The sequence below is a fragment of the Grampus griseus genome (genome assembly GCF_964374135.1).
Source record: "Grampus griseus genome assembly, chromosome: 4".
Taxonomy (NCBI): Eukaryota; Metazoa; Chordata; class Mammalia; order Artiodactyla; family Delphinidae; genus Grampus; species Grampus griseus.
In genome coordinates, this window is record NC_138997.1 from 49,609,597 (window position 1) to 49,633,583 (window position 23,987).

The 23,987-nt window shown below is 38.3% G+C and overlaps 1 protein-coding gene across 4 annotated transcripts in view; it reads right to left on the bottom strand.

The window, feature by feature from the left end:
• The window catches only part of SLC4A4 (solute carrier family 4 member 4), a 353,776-nt gene that overhangs the window by 9,788 nt on the left and 320,001 nt on the right, over positions 1-23,987 (bottom strand). For all 4 annotated transcript variants that reach the window (XM_082653633.1, XM_082653632.1, XM_082653631.1 and 1 more), the window contains exons 19-23: positions 15,479-15,657; positions 14,133-14,205; positions 6,315-6,383; positions 3,730-3,903; positions 1,312-1,473 (exon numbers count right to left, since the gene is read on the bottom strand). In XM_082653633.1, the coding sequence (XP_082509759.1) occupies positions 1,312-1,473; positions 3,730-3,903; positions 6,315-6,383; positions 14,133-14,205; positions 15,479-15,657 (657 nt within the window). The remainder of the gene's footprint in view (positions 1-1,311; positions 1,474-3,729; positions 3,904-6,314; positions 6,384-14,132; positions 14,206-15,478; positions 15,658-23,987) is intronic.

Below are 23,987 nucleotides of genomic sequence, written 5' to 3' on the forward strand. Positions count from 1 at the left end.
CTCAGACTCTTTTTCTCTTTAGCTAAATGTGCCTCATATATTTAGCCTTTTCTTATTGGATCAATTTATCTGAAATCCAATTTTGTCTGTTGCCTTCCTTCACTGTACTGTTTCCAAGTTCTCCAAAAATAATTCAATCAGACAGCCTGACCAATCGAAAATAACCAGACAGGCCTGGATGAGAGTTTTGCCTTTGCCAATATGTGTACACTTAGAAAAATGACTTAACATTTCTCAGTCTAAATTTCCCCGTCTGTAAAATAGGAACAAAAATATACTATAAAGAGCTGCTTTAGCAATTAAGAACAAAGTATGCCTGATCCATCAAAATGATCAAGTACAGAGCAGACACCAAAAATTAACTAGACTCCCATGTTAGAATGAGATACTGGGGATTCCACTAGAATGGGGATACTGCACTGTGTAAAATCTAGAACAAACCTACAAATCTTCATATAGAAGGTGTCATTTTGGCTGTCCTTTCAAAAGGCTACTGAGATAAGCTATTGGGGTGTTTATGTGTGTGTGTGTGTGTGTGTGTGTGTGTGTGTGTGTGTGTGTGTTAAAGAAAAGCAAATCCCAGATTTTCTCTTAGCACTGATCACAGACCCCTACTGAAACACCAAGATTTCTGTGAAATGGCTTCCGGAAAAGTGGACATTTTACTTCTCAACTTAGTTATATGATTGCAAGAGGATCACCTAAATTATGACACTGACTGCTACAATTATGTAGAAAGACCCCAAATTCCAATTTCCGTTCCTTTTTATTGAAAGGTTACAGAGAAGTGATCTCAAATCATGTCAAATCCCAATGCAAGGATAAGTACAATAGCAGAGAACTTTGGTTGAGAGCCCACTCAAATAGATACACAGATCACAGGAGGTGAGATCACCAGCATTTGCCCACACTAGGCTTAAAATTATGTAAAACTGAGTTATTATCTCAAATTTAAATCCTGGATTATCAATAATAAACCCAATACATTTTATAGCATTATGAAACAAGCTTCCTTTTTATGTACGAGATCAGAGATTGAAGTTTTTTATATATGGTGGTCTTTGTTTTTTTAGAAGTCATTATATCATTATCAGTGTATTCACAGTTACAGAAAGACTTCAGAAAATACTTTTAAAAAAATAAAGAGACAAAATAAAGGGCAAAGGAAGGTGAAAAGTGACAAGTAGCATGACCAGGTAAACATCCTTGAAATTCAGTCATACATCGCACACAAGGGTTAAAAAAATACCATTTTCACATTTGTTTAACTAACTTTGGAATTTTACTTCGGAATTTTAGAAAGCTCCTTACATCATCATTGTCACTGTCCAGACTTCCCTTCTTCTTTTTCTTTTTCTTCTCATCCTCCTTCTTTTTCTTATCCTTTTCTGGAATGACATCATCGAGGAAGCTGAGGTCGTGCTGGGAGAAGAGGTAGTCCATGCCTTTTCTGACAGCTACAAGTGCCAAGATCTGGAAGAATAAATATAAAAGGTAGGAAAGAACCCATGTCAGAGAAGTCAGAGTGAGTATTAATACTGCCCTAGCAAAGTCAGTAGAAACCTATTTTGTACAAGTCTAGAGTATGATAGAACTCATCTTGCTTGTATGGACTTACATTATGTAGACCATAAACATCTGCTTCATGGAGAAAGTTGGTTCATAGAAGTCTTACTTTAACTCATTGTATTTTGTTCACTGTACTGTATGATCCCTTTATTTGGAATTTCCGTATGAAAAGATTATTTTTTAAACCATTTTCTTCCATGTCAGATTTTTAATAAAATAACTAGAAGTTTCAAGGGAAAAAACAGCCTGTGTATGATTTCTAATTATTCAAAATTAAAACATTACACAGGTTTTTGAAAGTCAAGAAAATCTGTACAACGCATAGTACACTGAGACATCTTCAAAGTATTAATAATGAGGTAGTATTTGAGTTTGCACAGACTATTTAATCTGCTGGGGCAACTTCAATCACCACCATTAACTGAATACTTATCTTGAGTCAGATGCTGTGCTAAACTCTTAGACAATATTTTCTCATTTATTCCCACAACAAACCTGAAAGGTAGATGTTAGTATCTATCCAACAGCAGAGGAAACTAAAGCTTAGTGACATAAGTAAGTTATCCAAGATCACAAAGCCAGATAAAGGAAGAATACAAAGGGTCCCAGTTTTCTAACTCTAACCCCAGTATTCTTGAACTCTGTATCTTTGCTTCTATGAATTGCTCTTGAAGGTATCTTAAAGATGTCTTTGCTCAACAGTAAAATTAGTACGCAGTAGGACTCAGAAGTCCTGGCCCTGCCTCAAATGAACAGTTGTCTTTATCCATATTATGCTCTATGCCAGCCTCTTCATCTCTTAGAGAAATTAATAACATCTAACCTATTGATATTACATGATTCTTTTATGATCAAATAAAAGCTCTGAAAGATGAAAAATACTTTATAAAGGTAAAATATTTTTTATTATTATTTAGCACAAGCAATAAGTGATTTACTGGATATATTTCAAATTTATCCAGGTCTAACTTTGTTTTTCCTGGCTTTAGCAAAACTAATACATGGGTAGATTATATTAATAGGCAGATGGAAGTCTTTTCTCATACTCAGTGTGTTTTCCAATAAGTTAATAGAGTTCTTTTTCAAAAGCAGAACATAAGGGATCATCAAGAGTAAAAATCTGATTCCACAAATACTGTTAATATTTGACACCATTTTTTCTGCTTTCCTGGAGGAAAAAACAATTACAATCAACCAGTATACATGATATAAAATAATAATTCTGGATAAAAGTAAGAAAATTTTTGTAAAAAAAAAAAATGATTTGTATATTAAAGTTCTATTTCCAAAGCTACAGGGGAGACAGAGCCAGACCTGAGGTTGGCTTTGTGACTTGTTTCAAGCATATGCATGTGCATTTTCTTGCAACAAATGTAAGGCTACAGTAAAAATTCAATGATTATTCAAAAAATAAAGTCTTAATTAAAAAGAAAAATAAATAAAAATAAGCCACCATAGCATTATTTCACCCACACAAATTCAATGATGAAGCCAAATACAAAGTTATTGTTTCCTTTTGCCCTTCTTTCACTTGTGATTCAGAGTGGAATGTTAGTTGTTTCACTTTCTTTCTCATCGTAACATGGCAAGGAGAGAGAGCCCAGACTTATCCTTAAACTTAGCATGATACAAAGGAGAAGAACTGCAAAAAATTAAGCTTCTCTCTCCATTTCTTCTATTCACTGGATGATCTCTCATAAGTTGCCAAACTGGTGCTCTATTATTTGGTCTGAAATGTGCTGTACTCTGTTATTTAGACAAATTCCAATGTACAGCAGTATTTTAAAAATAACTAACGTTATGTGCACTTGTGTCTACCATGTGTCAGGCATTGTGCTATATACTTTATATTCATTATTGATGCTCAGAATGAAAACAAAGATGCCGCTCTCATTTTACTGATGAGTTGATGGGAGCTCAGGGAAATTCACTGATCAGCACAAACCAGAGCCAGTATCTGAACTCAGCTGTCTGACTCCAAGGTCAAGCCTAGATAAACCACAGACCTGGCAACCTTAAATTACAACCAATCAAACTGATTAGGTCAAAGCTGGAAAAAAACTGGAAGCCTCCATAAAAGACACATGTGTCATCAATATTACAATAACCACATGATATTGGTGTGACCTCATGGGTAGGTTCAATTAAAACAATCCCTACCATGACTGGAAAAATGATAGCAGCCACAGTTGACTTGAGGATCCAGAGCAGGGCTAGACAGAGCACCTGCAGGAAAGTGAACAGGTGGACTCTGCGCAGGGGGACATGGCGCAGGTAGATAAAGTCAGGCTGATGCTTCAGGGGCATCAGAAGCAGCTTCAGACGATCCATGAACTGGGAGAAGAAAGGGCAAGAGAGGACAAGTACATTACTTCAAGAGCTGCAGCACCAAGTCATCTCTTTCTGTCTAACTAACCACTAGTGATTTATATTCTACAATTTAGGCAAGCGATGTCCTTGTTAGAGGACACTGGCCAGGGAGTGCAGAAATATAGTCTAACACAGTAAGACGTAGTATGAGTCTTCCAATTTATGTTATTACTTTGCAGGAATATTATGCAGCTATATGAGATAAAGTGGCCACCAAAGGATAAAGCTTCAAAGCCAAATATAAAATAAAGATGCTCATCTCCTACATTCTACTTGTATTGTCTGCATCTTAGGAGAGAAGATCTTGTGCCTATTATTCTAGTAATAATATGCTGAAGGAAGACATCAAACTCATGTATCTAACTGTGCCGCAGCTGTCTTATCTGAAAGGAAGAGGAGATGCTATGTATCATATATATTTCAATAATGTTTCAAGGATATAAAGGAACTATCTGACTTGAAAATGGGAATGCATTGGTATTTTCATAAATTCCACATTATTTATCTATGGCATAACTTAACTAATACATTTAGCAATGAATTAGCATTTCTTTTCAGAGGAAAGCCACATGAACATTGCAGTGAGTTTCACAGCGTCAACAACTAGATACCTGATCTAGGAGAGGCTATTACACTGTCATGTATAAACAGGTACTAAAATGACTACTGAGCACCTATGTGCCAGGTGCTGTGCTTTAAAGAATAACTGCTGAGTTTACATCAATGCTGATGATAAGGATGATATTTAAGTACCTATCATAGGAACTTTCAGATGTAAGATGCTCACTAAATAGCTGTTGAATTGAATAATTATGCAATAAGAACTCTGAAATAATATCTCTACTTTCTTGCTGGAGGGAAGAGAAAAATGTAAAAGTAAATAGACTATCACAATCTTCTCTGAAGTGATTTCCTATCTAAAGAGTTTTCTTTCTTCCTCCAGAGCTATTTTTGACTGGTAGAAGTATTCCCATTTATAAAGACTGGAGTAATAAAATTTTTTGCTAACTCAGATCTTGCCAAAAAGGTCTAAAAGAAGAAGAGTCAAGAGAAAAGTAAAGAGAAAAGGTGATAGGGCAACACCATGGCAGAATTTAAGAAATCCACTAGCTGTCCCTTCAGCAAGGGATTTTTTTCCCCATTGTTATGGAATCGCTGATTTTTTCCCCTTCTATTTAACTTAATAAACATGTACTAAGCTCCAACCATCTATTACACACCTAGAACACATAAAATCAAACTTCTGACCTAGACTGACTTATTTAGGCCAAACAAAAATAAGAACTATTAATTTGGGGACCATATTTGTTTCATATTTTTCCATTTAAAGTAATAAAGAATATTTACAATGTCAGGTAAAAATATTTTTACACATTTATACTTCCCCAAAATTTCACGGGCACAAATAAACCCACATTCACATTCGTCTAGTCCCATCTATGAAAAACCACCTTGTATTTTGTAATAAATATCCAAATGGTGAAGAACTCTACTCAATGGACCTAAACAAGGAAAAATAAAATAGCCTTTTCTCTTTTTGAGGGTCTGGCCAGTTGCTCAGCTCCATCTGACTCTAAAATCAAATTAATCTAAATTCAATAAATAAAAGCAAGGACTATTACGAAGGGGTTTAAATAAATTCTTATGATGTTCACAGAACATGCAGTTTTTTCCCATTAAAACATCACTAAGTGCTAAATAAGGCTACAGTTAACAAGGTGCCAGAAAGCAGCAGCAGTACTTCCAGTTTCCTGGTGCCAATTAAATTAAACCTCAATTGAAAGACAAAGTCCCTTACAAAGTTTCCCCTAATGATTTTTTTAAAAGAGGGCCAGTTTTATCCACGATGTGACAGCTGAAGTTTTTGACAAAAGTAGCACATTAACCACATTGACTTGATTCTTTTATTGGTGCAAAACTTTTGATTAATGATCTCAGCCATGCGAAAAGCACATCAAATAAGAATAGCCTGTTCTTAGTATAAGGTAAAGGCAAATGGATAAACAGTATCTCGAGCACACTGAAGGTTAGATTTCCATCAAAGGAAGGAAGGGAGGAAGGGAGGAAGGGAGGAAGGGAGGAAGGGAGGGAGGGAGGGAGGGAGGAAGGTCAGAGATAGCTCTCTCACTTTCCTAGACAAATAGCTTCTAACAGCTTATTTGGAGAATGGGTATGTATGATAACATTTGTTAACACAAGCTAACTTTATTAATTAAATCAGAAACACAGGTGAATGGTGGAGAAAGTAGGAAATAAATGCATTTTAAAAACTCAGCAGTTAAGGATTAGCACTTTTCTTCAATGACCTATTATTGGACTGTTTTTAATACTACTAGAAAAATATGACTCTGCTCAGATTGCTATGGAAAACTTACCTGCACACCATTAAGAGATGCTACCCCCATATACAGGAACACGCCATAGAGTACAGGCATGGGAATAAACTAGGATGGAAGAAAATTGGAGAAAGTTTAAAAACAATAATAATAAAAACAGTAAGAGAGACCAATAGTTTAAATAAAGGCTAAATCTGAGACTAAAAGATAGGACTTAATAATACAGTGACCACTGATCAGTGTGCTTAACTCATCATTGATAAACGTCTAAACTCTTTGTACCAGAAAGCAACAAAGGAGGGTGAAGGAGACTCAATTTTCATTTGATTCTTGTTTGCATTTTTTTTAACAATTAGAATGCATGACCTTAAAAATAACTTTTTAATGGGAAAAGAAGTCTCTGTTATCCTTTCCCCTTAAGAGGAATGACCATGTGAACTAAATGCTTGCATGGACTGTGAAGCAGAAAGAGAGGCAGAGGGTTGCCCCACTCCGGAGACCAAATTTCTTTCCCCATAGTCTGTTGACTTTTCTCTAAATAATTTTCACCAAATGATCTATCAGCTCGGTGTATAAATGCCTCTTTCAATTAAGTAAACATCAAACAACTGTCCTCTTTCTTCCTCTTAGGAATATTAGAGGACTAATTAATGAGAACACTGCTTGAAAGGAGCATGGAGCATCTGGAAGCAATTAATTACACACACAGATTAATACACATCTTTTAAAATGGAATTAATACATTTCATGCATTAATTAGCAAGAGTCTTGAACAGTAATGTGAAGTGTTTTAACAATGGGAAGTTCCAAGATGATGTTCCTAAGTTTTGTCTATTCCTAGACCTTTGAAATGTCTCTAGTACTGTGGAAACCAAGCAAATCAGGGATGACTCTGTTTCTGGGAAGTCTTCTATCTGAACAACAGTAAAAAAAAATGGGTTCTCAAGCTTGGATTTTCAAAAGAAATTCAAGTTCAGGAGTTTTCAAAGCTCAAATACTAAAACCAAAATCAATTAAGTCCAATCTTACCAAATCTGCACAAAGGAGACTACTGTAGCCAGAAAACAGTATAACTTTAGAGTAATTTTTAAAGAACTATCACATGTATTAAGAAACTGAAGCACAGTTTCTATCAGCCTTTCCTTGTGATCACCTCAAACAGTTCTGTATCTGAGACCCTTTGGCTACTACTAGAGAAACAGTAAATTCCAAAACGGGTCACAACTGCCTCTAATTGTTATTGGTTAGCTGTAAAAATTGTTAAACGTATATGGAATAAATATACTTCTTTATATAAAACATTGCATGCTTCTTCTAAAAAAAGACTAACAATTTTAACATAATTAATTTGATCTTGAGCTCAGAAAAAAATAAATGATATTGAATGCTGAAGGTGATGGGAGGGACAGTGTGAGCGGCAGGGAAGCCATGTGGGCTGTAATACCCAACAGTCACCACAAAGAGGTGAACACATTACATCCAAGCCACTTACGCTGGGACATGTGCCTTTATTTCCTTTAAGAATGTGCGTGTTTCCATTCCCTATGATGCCTCCATACAAATTTACCAAAAGAATACAATAGGAAACTAACAAAAAGACCCTTTTATAGTTTTGACTTATTTCTCAATTTTAAAAATATCTTCTATAGACAAGGCCACTTCTATTCTTCCTTAATATATGAAGATTTCTTATCATTTCACTTCTAATTTCTTGGGAAGAAATGAAAGGTGGAAGGGGAAAAAAGAAGTATAGAGTTCATGGGAAACTAGTTAGAAATCCTGCAGTAGTTATTTTTTAATTTGAGTGTTTTTCTGACTTGAAAGAAAGTAATCACATAGATGATCTTGGACCTTAGCCCAACCCCTCACCTAAGCTTAGTTAAGTATTTTCTCTAATGTAGTTCTAATGCCAGAGTGAAGGCAACTTGTGCCTTGGTGCCTAGGTCTGTTCTCTCTGAATGGATGATGACAGGTTATTTGCCAAACCAACCACAAAATAAAATCAGAAGGCAGCATTAACTCAGAATGGGGAATGGGTAGGAGAACAGATTTAGATATGATAATGTTTTAAAAAAATTATTCTTTGGTGAAAATAGCACATATAAAGGAGACTATTAATTTGATTTTTAGCCAATTTCAAAGTGATACAAATGTCTTATGAAATGCACCATTTTCTTTTTTTTTTTTTAACATCTTTATTGGGGTATAATTGCTTTACAATGGTGTGTTAGTTTCTGATTTATAACAAAGTGAATCAGTCATACATAAACATATGTTCCCATATACCATTTTCTTTATGACAGTGTAGTGTCTCAATAAAAATCTTCCAGTTTGGAATTTGTGATGAAATTTAACAGAATTACTGGGTTAGAGGATATCTTTTATTGGATTTGGTTCATGAGTCATGTTAGGAGGTCAACCCTTAAAAATTCATCACAATAGAATCATTCATCACAATAGAAATTTCCCAAAGGAAGGAAAAGAAGACTGTGTTTTAAGAAGGTAGGATCCTACTTTAAGTTAAACTAGTATAATATACATAGTAATAGTAGGTAGACATTTTTATAAAGCAAGACAGGAGAAATTAAAATATAAAAAACACAGGGTAGGGCTTCCCTGGTGGCGCAGTGGTTGAGAGTCCGCCTGCCGATGCAGGGGACGCGGGTTCGTGCCCCGGTCTGGGAAGATCCCACATGCCGCGGAGCGGCTGAACCCGTGAGCCATGGCCATTGAGCCTGCATGTCCAGAGCCTGTGCTCCACAACAGGAGAGGCCACAACAGTGAGAGGCCCGCGTACCGCAAAAAAAAAAAAAAACAAAAAAAAACCAGGGTATACTAGGTTCATAGGCATATCAAGAAGTGCCAAATGATAAAATTATGCAAAAAATTATATAAATAATCAATCATACCCAGAAAGCCAAAAAGCATAATTGTAAATAAATATAACAATGCTTTTAATAAAAATTAAAAATGAAAAAATTAAGTGCTTGACCCTATAACCAGGCAGAATAGTGAAACTGAGATGAGATCAATATTTAACATATTCAGACTATGTTACCAAATTTTTCAAATTCTGGTGACTTAACCCTCCCTTTGATTTTCTGATGGTGTTAGAGTATTCTCAAAAAAAATATGTAAAAAGGGTAAATTTAATAAAAAAGAGAGGGTGTAGCATCCACAGCACAGAATTCAGTATAAGAGTGAGGTCTCCCAGCAGAATCATAGTCAGTGTGTGGGTGTGTGTGTATAAAACCCAGAATGAGGTCCTGATAAGATCGTGGGCATAAAAGTTAGACAGACCTGGGTTCCAATTCTGGCACTACTGATTGTGCAACCCAGAGAAAACGATCAACTTCCCCTATCCTCAGTATTCTCATCCAGATAGTGCTTATGATAAAGATTACATAGAACAAACATTTAGTTCAGTGCCTGGCTCATAATAGATACTTTATAAATGTGGCACTGATGTCATTACCATCAGAACTTTTAGTAATAAGTCAAGAAGCCTACAAGTGCAAAGCACCACTTTCTTTGGCCCCTCTGTGGTGGGTTTGGGTGGCAGGAGTTTAGGACAGAAGGATGGCTACAGAGGTCAAACTTGAAGGCTTGGTTTTATCTAGGCTCTACAATATTGCTTTTTCAACTATAACAACTGTCTTCAGGAATATGTTATTAAAATAATATCCTAATACCCTTAAGCCTTAAAAATCAATGTAAGGAAGCTTCTGACTTGCAATCTGGTCCCTAGTCACAAGAAACTGTGGAGTGAGCTATGATGAGCAGTTTGTAAAAATGCCATCCTTCTCACTACATAAGAGAATCAGAAATCAGACCAGAGAAGCTAGGGAAGATCATCTCATGAGAAATGAAAATGAATAAGTTCTTAGAGGGCAAATACTGTTTTATTTAAAAGGTGGTAAACCATGATGGATATGAGATCAGGCTTTGGAGTCAGAACTGCCTGAGTTCAAATCTTGGCTCTACCATTTAAGAACTTTGTGACCCGGCAAGTTACTCATAATTTTTCTTATCTATAAAGTGGATTCAATCATAAGTAAGTATACTTTTTGGAGGTGTGACTGGAGAACTAAATATAAAAAAACCTGTGCAGGGCCCTTAGTCCAAGGCCAAGCTCAATAAATGGAAGCTTCTATTACAACAATCAACTTCAACAATAGCAGCAGCAGCAGCATCTTCATTATCATTTCTCCTTGTTTTTCTGTTACTGAACAGAGTGTACGGCATACAGCAGGAGCTCAACAAATGTTGTCAAATACAAATTAAACACTATCCTCCACATTTTAGAACACTGAACAAATCTGAAAGATAAATTTTGGCCACTCCTCAAGTTAAAGATAAACTAATTCAAGCAAAGGGAACAGAAGTAGCAGTGAACTTTTCTTGATCTTTACTTCTTCGGACTTGCCAGAAGTATGGAAAAAGTAAGCTCCAGGAACTGTCTTTCATCTATTTGCTGCTCTTCGGTCTACCGAGTCTCCCCATACAGAACACTAGCTTAACAGGCAGTATTTCTGCTGCAGAAACACAGATCTAAACTATCTAGCCAGCCTAGGAAGCCAGTTATTCCTGCTTCCCAGCAGTTCTGTACTGAATCAGTGGTGAGATTTGAGGCATGCGCCACTGTTGCTGGCCAAGGTCAAGGGGTAGCCTCCTGAACTTAAAGCTAGTACACTATGATTCCTTACATTCTTCTATGTAAAAAGACAGATTTTGGCAAAGAGATCAAAACACAGGTCCATCAACTTCAAAGTAATCAATGTTCAAAGTAAGTCTGCCCAAGTAGGTACAGGGAACAACTACCCACACTGCTTAATGCATGGGAGAAAATAACTAGCATCACTGGAGGCCACCAAACCTGTGATGGATGCAGGGAGTTGGGAGGGAAGGTGTTGAGCCATCTCATTTTTAAAAGTCACATGTTTCTCTTGATTTCATTCATTTGATCCGCCTTTCAAAGGCAGCTCTTTTAAGTAAAACCGTTCCCTAAAGTCATCACCTGTTTCTTTAAAACACAGTCACACAGTGGAGGAAAAAAGATTCCCTCCTCCAAGGTAACTCATGACGCCACTTTCTGCGTGAATTCTGAGGTTAATTGTTAATCTTGACTTCTTCTTAGGCGTAACTTAGGTTTTAGTTAAACTACTCTCAACATCTGCTTCTTCCTGTGTTGACTTTTCAGATGAGCTAACAAGGGTTCTGTAGTGAAAGCACATAACTTACCAAACTTCAATGCTAAGAAGGGCACCTGATCTGAAATTGGCTGACCTTTTCAGATGTGATTCCTGAAGTAAGGAATAGCCTCACTTGCTGAAGTAACATACCACAAGAGTCAATGCTAGACTATTTTATCCTTGTTGTTTTTAAATCCAGGTTCCCCACAATATGTTGGAAACTACACTAACTAAACAATTTCATTTCCCACAGTTTGGGCAAAAGATGGCCTAACAAAAATGTTTGCTGAACTGCCTTTTCCACTGATGCTTACACTGACTCTTTGCATTAACTCAAAGTTGCCAGGTAGAAATAGCCACAATTATGGACACGAGTACCTGAATGAGGGTGAGCCAGAACATGAGTACTTAAGGAAGGTCAAAGCAAAGGCAAGTTCATACTCACTGATCCCTTACATCTATCTTTTTCCTTTCTCTGTATTATAATCTGTTCCCGTAGATACTACAGTGCTTTTCATATCAGGGGCAAAAAGAATCATTGTAAAATGAAGAACAAAAGTGCTTTCAGCTTTAACTCCTCTGCAGCCATAGTTGGGTGAGAAAAGAGTTAGGAAGAGGCCTTGCATCTCTTCCTAAAAATAGCAGTTTATACACTGTTTGTTCTCTGTGTCCCTTTGGAACCATGCATGATCATTCGGTTGACAGATTCTCCAAGATTAAAGCCAATTTGCTATAACAAACAAACAAAGAAGAATTTTAAAACACATCTGACTTTTCTGAGTTAGGATTTTATACTGCATTATTGAAAAGGAATAATATAAAAATAAAATTAAAGAAAGAGTGGGTGGTGATGAGTACATACGAACTGATGGGAAGATTTCTATTTATCTCTTACTAGTGGCTTAAGAACTAAGAGACCCTATAAAAGAGACTTGGCAGTTGTGTCGTGTGAATCCACCTTCAGGGGTCCCAGGGGCAAATTCCTTCCTAGGAGAGCCTCCCACAATGTGAGGTCATAATTACCTACAATGATCTCTACAAGTTGATCTGTCCAGATGAGGTCCCATTGCCTATGCGGTAAAAAGCTGTCATTAGACTTTTCCACCAGCTGATGTGCTGGCGTCTACGGGGCAAGAGAGGAACACAGAGTACTTTGGAAGTGGATTTGATGCTGTGAAACTCATAACAACTCGAACCTCCCCCACAATTCGCTCTGCACTGGCCAAACTGACAACAGATTTCCCTCTGTCCTCACAGAACATAAGATCTGTCCTTTTTTAAGGTCCTCTGTATATAACCAGAAATGAACTCCTTGCAATTACTTTTAGTTTTACTTCCCCACATATTACATGAGATACATATTCCTTCATGATTCCAGTCAGAAATTAAACCAGCTAATTGACACTGTAGAAACCAGTGACAAAAGATGAATATTTAAATCTTTTAACTGTTTACAAAGTATTTTGTGCATAATGTATGCAGTAATCTAAATACTCTGAAGGCAGAGTCAGTCCTAGCTATACATTAAGAAATTACAGTTCTATTTTCCACAAATTCATCTGATTGGCAATTGACATATAAATGTGTTAATGGGAAAGAAATGGAGAGCTTTTGCCTTTCACTGTACTTCTGTATTCTCTGAATTCTTTCCAAGAATGTACTGCTCTATTACTTGTGTAATTAAATAAGCATTCAAAAAACCTTTTGAAAAATTAAGGTTGTTTAAAGATACACAAAAATTTTTAGAGAAAAATTTGGAAGGATATTGCTAACAGTGGGACTGTTGATAGCTATTAGGTCTATAGGTGATATTCATGCTTTGTACTGTGATGCAAAGCATAAGATACAAATTATCAATAACTGGCTAGTTTTGTTATGTAATAAAAAAAAGAATAAAATATTTGTGTCACAAAAGAAAACTGGAAGCTTCAATGACAGATATATGTTAATCTTTTTAAGTACTATCTCTACTTCTAAATATGCTTTCATATATAGTTTATATTTACCTATTAAACATTCACCCCATCAATCAAACCTATATATTGACTCCTAACTTTCTAAATAATCTGTCATTTTTCTTTTTCAAAAGTTCATTTCTAAAGTTTTCTAGTTACAAATCAGTAATTTTATTCCATTCTTTCTTTGTGGCTATTAGGCCTTCTGATTCAAAGAACACAGAAACACAGTCAGCAATAATTAATAATAAGAGAACAATTACAAAATGATCATTGTGAGTCATTCATGTTATCCAGGAGTCCAATGTGGGAAGGGAGGGCAGGATTTAGGGACAAGTAAATGGGAAGTGATGGGAAGAAAGGATGTAGGGAGACTAGGAGAGTGAAAAATGTCATGGGGAGTGGAGTTCAGTTAGTTAGATTGAACTGTATGAAACTGCCATATGCGTAGGTCCAAAAATTTGAATAGTGGTAATTTAATATGGTTCAACCAAATAACTGCAATAATAATAATAATAAGAGAAGGAGTGAGAAGGAAATCAAGGTAGAAGTTTTTAAAGTCTTCATTCTACCTGACTCCTGCTTCATTCAGTGTGATATGATGTGATAACAATCTTGCAGATATTTCTTAAGAAATTCTACTGTTCACATATCCAATTATCTGTCAGTGTTCTGAGAAGGAGGAAGAAGTGAGTATTTCACATATTTACCTTCAAGATGGGAGCCATAAAGACTGACAGACCAGTCAGAATAAACACAAGGGTTCCAGTGACTCTTTGTTCCCTGAAACCAAATCAAAAGATTACCAATCTACCTTTTGTTTTCATAAACATGCTCTTGTCTTTTCACCTTCAGAAAATACTATACATGGATGGAATCACTGTTTGGCTAAGACAGCAAAGGTACGGATATCATATGTAATTAATACCTCAAGGACAGCATATAAGCTTAACAGAACTACAAAATTCTCTTAAAACTATTGCAGTATGTGATTTGAATTCATCAAGAAAAAAGTGATTCTGCTAAATCCTTTGTCCTTTTAGAATCAGGAGAGAAAAATCACTTGCTCTGGTTCCACCAATTACTGGCCCACTTGAAGCCCTTATTTTTTAAACAACTTGTACTGTTGTGTAATTACACCTTCCTTCATGGGAGATAGTTATTACATTCTCCCACATTCTAATGAACAAACAGCTCAGGGAAATTTCCTAAGTGCAGTAAATCCCATCAGTCTCATTTCCAAATCTACAACAACAAAAGTACTTTTTAACAAATACGATTCCCATACAACACCCCCTCACCCCAAGAAAAATCACCCACTGTTGTGGCACGGGAAACGATGGCTCTGTCATGTGAGCTATTCACCCAAGCTCTTAGGAGCAGAGTCCGCTGCAAAATACGCAATAAAGTATAAAGGTCTCATAAGAGCTCTTCATGGCTACCCAGATTTAACTGCTGGAGGTCAAGGTTTCTCAGTGCTTATGGGACAGAAAATGAACTGGAAAATAAGAATTCCTCTCCTTTCACAGAATCTTATTTTGGCCGCGCGGCTTGCGGATCTTAGTTCCCTGACCGAGGGTCGAACCCGGGGCCCTGGTAGTGAAAAGGCTGAGTTGTAACCACTGAACTGCCAGGGAATTTCCTCCTTTCGTAGCATCTTGAGAATCATAAGCAGACTCAATAGTTTTAGGGAGTCTCAATAGAGCCAAAAAATTAAAGGGCCTGGTTATATATATATATGACTGTGATTGAGTATGTACCATAGCACTAAAATGACCTGCACGTTGAAGAAAATGAATGACCTGTCTGCGTTTTTACTCTGCAAAATTTAGTCTGCTGTTAATCAAAGGAAATGTATATAAGATAAAAAGTGAACTCAAGAAATTATGGAAGACTCTTTCAAATGAAAATTTAGTCCTTTCTAGAACATCAAGTACAGGAATAAATTATTCATCACCAGCCCTTTCTCCTCCACATTTGTCCGTTTCTTTCTGACTGACACATAGATGTGAGCATGGTATGTTTTATAGAGCCATTTTTCTCTGACGTAACACACCTCACTCCTAGGAATTTTGGTTGTTCTCCAGGTGCAGAAGTCTCTGTCTCCATCTTCAAACTGTCGATGTGAGCAATGGAGATGACAGTAGCAGCCACGTACCACGGAAGGGCCATGAAGGAGCACACCACCATGAGGATGGCCACCCAAAAGAGATCCAGGTGATATCCAGCTCCTTTCTGTAGCAAGAGGTAACAAAACCATGTGAAGAAAGCACTCATACTGCTATCTAGTCATATTTCCAGATGGGAGTTAAGATTACCCAAAGAAACCAATTCGCTTTGCTTGATACACGTATCTACCAGAAGATGAGGTCCTTGAATGAGACTTCATCATCCTCATACTATCCCCCTAACAATTAAATGCAAAGCTGCCACACGGCACACCTCCTCTAGCTTGATTTAAGTCAAAGTCACAGCTTATTAGTTGCTTATTGTTAATTATCGTCTCTGCATCCAATTACATAATTGGAACAATGGAGATATAGAACTACCTTGAAGAGCTACTGACATCCTTCAAAGAAGTAATTGAGGCAAATCACCTTGTAGGAACTTAAATGGCAGTGATAGTTACGGAGTAGAAGCTCAATAAATGGTGACAGTAGCAATAGTAATACTGGTTGTTTTTAACATAAACAGGATAGGTACCTTAAAAACAGGCATGATGCCTTCTCTGCTTGACTAGCAATATGCTGTTCACCCAGACAGTATTCAGCACATGTAGACTAGTGATGTGAAAGCAACCTTAAGAAAAGCAACCTTAACACTTTTATGTGAAATCTAAAAAAATGACACCAATGAACTCATTTACAAAACAGAAATGGACTCACAGATATAGAAAACAAATTTATGGTTACCAAAGGGCAAAGGGGGGTGGGGAATTAGGAGTTTGGGATTAACATACATGCTACTACCTATAAAATAGAGAACCAACAAGGGCCTATTGTATAGCACAGGGAACTATATTCAATATCTTATAATAACCTATAATGGAAAAGAATCTGAAAAAGAATAGATTTATATATATAAATAAAAATACATATACAAGTATATATAAAAAATACATATACGTTATAAAAAACTGAATCACTCTGCTGTACAACTGAAACTAACACAATACTGTAAATCAACTACACTTCAATTAAAAAAATAAAGACAAAAAAGTACACAGAAGACCATTTCTCACCCTTAATAGTATATGAAAATAATTGTTTAACAACATATGAAACATTATAATTAAGGTAATTGTACTCCCCTAATAAGAATAGGCTGATTTCAAACATTGCCAGATAGTCACAATAACATTTACTGACTGGAAGAGCAGACAATGTAACAAAAGGTCTAGCTCTTTTACTCACTAAATAAATATTGTCAAATGTGTCCACAATGTTATTCTCTGGTTATATTTCTCTGTTCTATTTATGAAGAAATCAAATACCTAATACCCCTATGGAGACTGAGAAAATAGAGCAGTCCATTTTCACAGCATGGAAGCAGCAGCGCCAAGAGGCTGAGTATGACCAATCTGAGGAAACAGAGAGGTTGGCTTTAAAAAATGAGAATGGTCTTTACACTAGGAACCCAGTGACGGTTATCAGTGAGATCCTGTTACAGTTACTCAGAACACTGCTCTCTTCTCACTGAAATGCCAGGATTTCACCCCTGGCTTGCACACACGGGTCTAATCATGTTCTCAGAGAACTCATCACAGCTGACACAAGAAAGAAAAGCATATTTTTACTTAGTCCAGGTTTGGCTAAGAAAGAAAATCTCCTTGAGAGACAAATAGATTGATACATATTCATAAAACCAGTTCACTGCAATACAAATGGTTTGAAAGCATAAGGGTTTGAATTGGGAGTGGGTTAAGGCAGCGGAAAGGGGGCCAAGGTGAGGATGAACTGAAGTAACTTGTTCAGTAGTGACTAATGCGGTGAATATCATGCTACATGTGGGGTCTCAGTCATTCATTCTTTCAACAAATTCTGACTGTCAACCTAGTAACCAGCACAGGCTTGGATGTTAGTGACATATCTGCGAATAAAACAGACAAAAATTCCTGAGCTCATGGAGTTTACATTCTACTGACAGAGACAACAATAAACAACATAAACAAGTAAACTAGACAGTATCTAAAACAGTAGTAAGCACTAAAGAGAACTATGAGAAGTTGGACTTGTATTCTGAGGACCGTCGGAAGCCACTGTAGGGTTTTAAAGGGAAGAATGAGATGATCTGCTTATGATCTAAACACCACGCCTGCTGTGTTAGGAACAGACTGAAGAAAACAGTAACCAGTTCGGAGGCTGGTGCCATGACCCATGCAAGAGACTGTCACGGTTAGAACCAGGGTGGTAACAGTGAACATAGCAAGAAGTGGGTGGATTCTGGCTACTCCGTCAGGTGGAGCATACAGGATTTGCTCACTCCTGCCTGTGGATGTGTTGGCCATTCATGATCTGGCCTCTGTTTACATCTGCAGCCTCATCTTTGACCTCTGCCCTACTTGGATCCTATATCACGGCCAGTTTGAACCATATGCAATTCCTTGAATATGTCTTACTCACTAATGCCTTTTGTGTCTTTGCCCATATAGCATCCCTACCTGGAATAACCTCTCTTTTCCTTCTTTCCTTGGGCCAGTCCTACTCATCCTTAAGACTTAAATCAGCCTTTTTTTTTTTTTTGGTAGTTTTTCCTTCCTTAGCCCAGGTGAGATAGGTGAGTTTAGTTAGGTTAGATCTCCTCCTTTATGTTCCTCTGTCTATCACTTTACACTTTCCTCTATCATAGCACTCATCACACTGTTTTGAAATTGTAGATGTGTTTATCTGTCTTTGATATCAGACTGTAAGTAACATGAGAAGCTAGGCTCTATCCTGAATACCTAAGCAGAGTACATGATGCATAGTCAATGCTCAATTAATTAAAAAGTGAATGACAAACAGCATGTATACATTCTTGAGTGGCAACTATAAACTCTTAATTAGCTACACAAAAAATTTAAACTTATTTGTTAATCGGTAGAAATGTGAACCTTTTGGAGGGGGAAGAGGGGAGGTGAACAACATCTGGAAATACCACATAGTTTCAAGCCTTATTTAGACTAAATCACTCAAGACCATATTAGAGGTACCAACATAGTAATCAATGGGCAGGATCCCCAAATCTTGTCACCAAGGAAACTGTAATAACCTAAGGATGTGCACACTGGCCAGATCAACGGGTCAAAAGAAGACTGACTGCAGCAAAGTCATGCATGTTACCCCGAGCCACTTCCATGCTTTCTTAAACTATTTCAAGTAAAACAAGTTTGAGCTAGATATCCTGGAGACTAGCAAAAAGGGGCCGCATAATACCAAAGAAGGTGGAATGAGGATTTTAGAAAGTAGAATACAAAGGTAACCACAAAACCACCAGAATAAATAAAAGTTCTGGGGCAAAATAATTACAGACACATAATTACTCTGCCTCTTGACATCACTCCCTTCAGAAAGTCTTCCTTTCCCTCAACCACGCTGAGACTACTTGATGCTCTTAAAAGGAAGGGAAAATTATAAACTTGACCTGAAGGTCCTGCCTGATTTGCCTCTGCAGAGCTCCCTCTCCAGACTCAACCCTCCCTCTCTCACTGCAGCCACACTGGATTATTTTGGTCATTCATTCTTGCCAGGTTACCACCTCTTATAAAACCTGTTCATATACAGTGATTCCTGTGCCGTCCTGTGTTCCGCTTCCCACCCAGTCTCACTCAGCTAATCCTACTGTTGTGTGAGATCTCAGTGTTAAGTGCCACCACCTTGGAACTCCCAGCACCTTGGGACTAGGTCAAACCCTCTCTTATAGACTCTTAAAGGACCATCACTTGTCTTTCGCGGTACCAGACACATTTGCAATGTCACATTTTGCATGATTATTGGGATGATGTCTGTCTCCCTCAGGGACCAGAAGCTCCATGAGGACAGGAACCATGTGCGTTTTTGTTCACCACTGAAATTCTAGCACATGGCACTGCGCCCATTACTGAGTGGACACTAGATAAATGTTCATTGGATAAATGAATGCATGTTAATTCATCGTTCAATGGCACTCTGCTAGATCCTAAAAATAAAATTATAGATAATGACACAGTCCTTGCCCTCAAGTTGCTTACAGAGTAGTAGTACAGCTGGACAAATCAATAGGCATTCTCAGTACCACAGTGTTAAAGGTCTACGGCAGGGGTGAGCACCCAGGAGGGGCACTCAACTCAGCCCTAGGTCAGGGATAGTTTGCATAGGAGGTGGTATCTAAGCTGAGTCCTAAAACGTAAGCCATAACCAGCTGGGAGACAAGATATGGAGATGCAGGGGAAAATAACAGGCAAATGAGCTACCATTTTGAGAAAAGTAAATAGAGTTGGTGCTTAGGAGGAGATGGGAAAGGTGGAAAATAAGGCTAAAGAAGTTAAGAACTTTGATGTTTTGCTGAAGGCTTTGGAATTCTTTCTATCATAGAGCGACAGGAAGCTACTGAAGGGTTGTAAGCAGGCAAGTGATGCGATCAGATTTGTGTTTAGAAGGAGGGCTCTGTTGGATTGTAAAAGATGTGTTGGAAGAGGTCAGGACTGGAGGCAGAGATGACAACACTGCCATAATCCAGGCTTGAGATGATGCAGTTCAAACTAAAGGAACAGTAGTGGGGAAACACAAAGGACAGATGGGAGAGATTTTAAGGGGACTGAGTCCAAAGAGGGAAAAGCAATGAATTTATTTTGCCTAATTTCAATGCTTAAGGCTTACAATGTCTAGTATGGTGTCCTACACATAGTAAACACTGGAGATATGTTTGTTGAACAAAATGATAAAAGCTATGCTCAAAAATTCATGGTGCCCCAACTATTGCCATAAAGACCCCAGAACGCAAATGGTTATGTTAGAGAAGTTGTTCCTGCAAAACAAACCTGTATGTATGGACATGAGCCACTTCTAAGGTATCTCTTTTGGCTACAAGTGTCTGAATAACTAGATTTGAATGGAATGAAAATAATATTAAAATATTTGGCACTTTTTAATGGAAATAATACTGTACGAAGTATAGAAAACAGCATTTTTTCGAAAATGCCATGTGACATCTTTGCTTCTCACCCCTCCTCCCTACTGCCTCTTGCCTTCTTCAGATTCTGATCATCTCTCTCCTGGATTACACAGCAGCCGCCTGACCACTCCCTCCACCCTCCTCCTCTCTTGTACCTCTCCCATCCGTCCTTACTGCTGCCAGAGTGAGGGTCTAAAGTACAGCTGTGATGCCACCCATCCAGGCTGGCATGCTGAGGAAGCAGGGGAGGCCAGTGGGAGATGAGTAGCCCAAGCAGGACGGAGCAGGTCCCACGAGCCTGGCTTCCCACGCCGAGTCTCCTGCATCTGAGTCTGTGATGGGGGCCCTCACAGATTCCTGAAACGATACCGTTCCCTAAACGTGTCCTGCACATTATGTGCCACTCTTCAAACTGGCACTGTTTCTGCAACTTGACATCTGTTTAAATCCATCCTGTCCCTTCAAGGTCCAGCTCAAACTCCGAGGCCTCCTTCGCATCCACTCAGCAACCCTCAGCTCTCGATACTGCTCTGGCCTCAGAAGCCCCTGCTTTATTCTTGTCCCTGACAACCCACTCTCCTCATTGCTTTCCCTGCCCAAAATCCTTCAGTGGCTTCTTGTTTCACTTAGAATAAAACCTAAGCAGTGTAAAATTATCCTTAAGGTTCTACATCGGTGTTTCTCCCAGAACTATTTTGCGTGCCAGGGGACACGTGGCAATGTCTGGAGACATTTTTGCTTGTAACAACTTGGCGGGAAAGGGTGCGACTAGCATGTAGTAAGTAGAGGTCAGAGATGCTGCTAAATACCCTACAATACACAGGATGGTCATGACCAACAAAGAATTATGCAAAACGACAATAATGCTGAAGTTGAGTGATCTGGTGATCTGGTCCCACTCCCACTGACCTTATCTTTTTTTTTTTTTTTTTTTTTTTTGCGGTACGCGGGCCTCTCACTGTTGTGGCCTCTCCCGTTGCGGAGCACAGGCTCCGGACGTGCAGGCTCAGCGGCCATGGCTCACGGGCCCAGCCGCTCCGCGGCATGTGGGGTTTTCCCGGATCGGGGCACGAACCTGCGTGCCCCGCATCGGCAGGCGGACTCTCAACCACTGCGCCACCAGGGAAGCCCTGACCTTATCTTGAATCCCTGATTCCCCAAGGCTCCAGTTACACTGACCTGTTATCTGTTCCTCAATACACCAAGCTTCCCACCCAGGGCCTTTGTACCTACTCCTATCTTTGCTTGGAAAACTATTTTTTAAATAAACATTCATTGAACACCTGTGCTAGGCCTTGTGTTAGATAAAACAATAAGAAAGGATACCTGCCCTTAAGAGGTTTACAGGTTATTAGTTGAAGTCAGGTGTGGAAGCAAATAATTTATTGTATGTGAAAGATACAAGGCACAAAGAAGGCAAGGTCGTTTTCAACCTAGGGGTGGATATGAGTGGTGAATAGGGGAAATCCACTAAACTCCTTCAGGGCAGAGACCATAACTTAGAACAATTTTTATCTTCAACATCTAACACAAGTGTTCCATACAGAGCAAGGATTTAGTAAGCGCTCAAGAGGTTAAGTATGTCCTTTAAAGTTTATAAAAGTCCTTGTCTTCATGGATATAAACCCAAAAATGTCCTACTTTCTGAAACTGGAGATTATTTTAAGTACAAGGATAGGAAGTGAAACTTTACCTCCTTTTGATATTGTATATGATTTGTTAATACAGAACAAAGGTCATTCAGGAATAAATCCACAGAAATCAAAATCTATGAGAGACAAAGATTAGCCTCACAGTTTACATCTGATAAATAGATGATAACAAAGGAGTCAGGAGCAGTACACACACACGCACAGACACAGAATAAACATTTGTGCTAGGAGCCCCCATGATTCAGAGAACAAGCTGGTTTATGGGGACACCTAGAACCATGACACAGTTTCTCCCACCAAGGGAGGGGACACAGATTTGTACACAAATTATAATGTATTTTAAACAGAGATTCAAAGAGGTTTGAGAAAGACACCCAAGAGTACAGAGTGTTTAGCTACGTCTAGTGTGAACCCACAAAATCTTCCCGCAGTGATGCCATCTAAACAGGGCTTTGACTAATGCAAGCACTCACTATGAGAACTGGAGATGGGCAGGCAGGTTCTTCGGTTATCACCCACCTCATACGGTGCAACAGCTCTGAGAAACTTGTGGCCACAGATAACAAAATTCTTCAAGATGTATTTACTAAGTCTACCTTATGGAAATCATTGTGATGGGCCACACGAGAGCTGGAAAGAGGCCTAAAACATGGCCCTTGTCTTGAAAACGTTTGGCTCAGAAAAGAAAATAAGGTAATTACACAAAAAAACTACCGTGCAAGACATTATGTGACCAATGCCACAGAGTAATACAGTAAGTAAGAGCAAAAACAACAGCAATAGAAATTAACATTATAAGTGAAGGTTATGCTGACAAGTTTTTATATTTAGAGGATCTTAAAGGATGGGGATGATTCTCATAGGTGGTAATCATTGAGGAGTGGAGAGGAGAGTTGGAATAACCAGCAGAAGAAACTGCGAGGTGAAGAAAAAACAATTCATTTGACCAGGGCATTGTATATAGTATGTGGAAAGAATCATTTTAAATTTTGGGTGAGGTCATATCGCAAAGAGACTTAAATTCCAAGCTAGGGCAAATGGACATTCTTCAAGGGGAGAAGGTTTAGAGGGCCAAGGTATAAAAGTTTAAGAACTACAGGACTGACATATCAAAAAAAATGCTTTAAAAAATATTCCAGCTTTTGGAATGAAGCAAGGGAGACTGGTTATTATTGATAACTCATGGTTAAACCATTACAACAGTCTAGACATGAGATAAAAGGACTGAATCTAAGGTATCATAGCAGAAATGGAAAGGAAAAATTAAAACAGGGCACGTTTTGTTTTGTTTTGTTTTGTTTTGCGGGGCTCTCACCGTTGTGGCCTCTCCCGTTGCGGAGCACAGGCTCCAGACGCGCAGGCTCAGCGGCCATGGCTCATGGGCCCAGCTGCTCTGCGGCATGTGGGATCTTCCCGGACCGGGGCACGAACCCGTATCCCCTGCATCGGCAGGCGGACTCTCAACCACTGTGCCACCAGGGAAGCCCCAGGGCACATTTTGGAGTTATCCAAGAAAACACACTCAAATTAAGTGTTTTACCATAGAGTTTAACAGAGAAAATCTATTGCTACAACGACCTAATATCTATTTCTGGATACCGATTCCAAGCAATTTTTCCCTCCTGCGCCCTATCTTTAACACTTAAAATCACTTCCCTTGTGAGAAGTATCCCTTGCTTTGAAGCCTGAAGCTCACACTCTCTTCCTGCCTCTGCAATGACTCAGGGAAAGACCTTGGAGAAGTCATGACCTTGCTGAACCTGGTTTGCTTTTGAGTGCTCT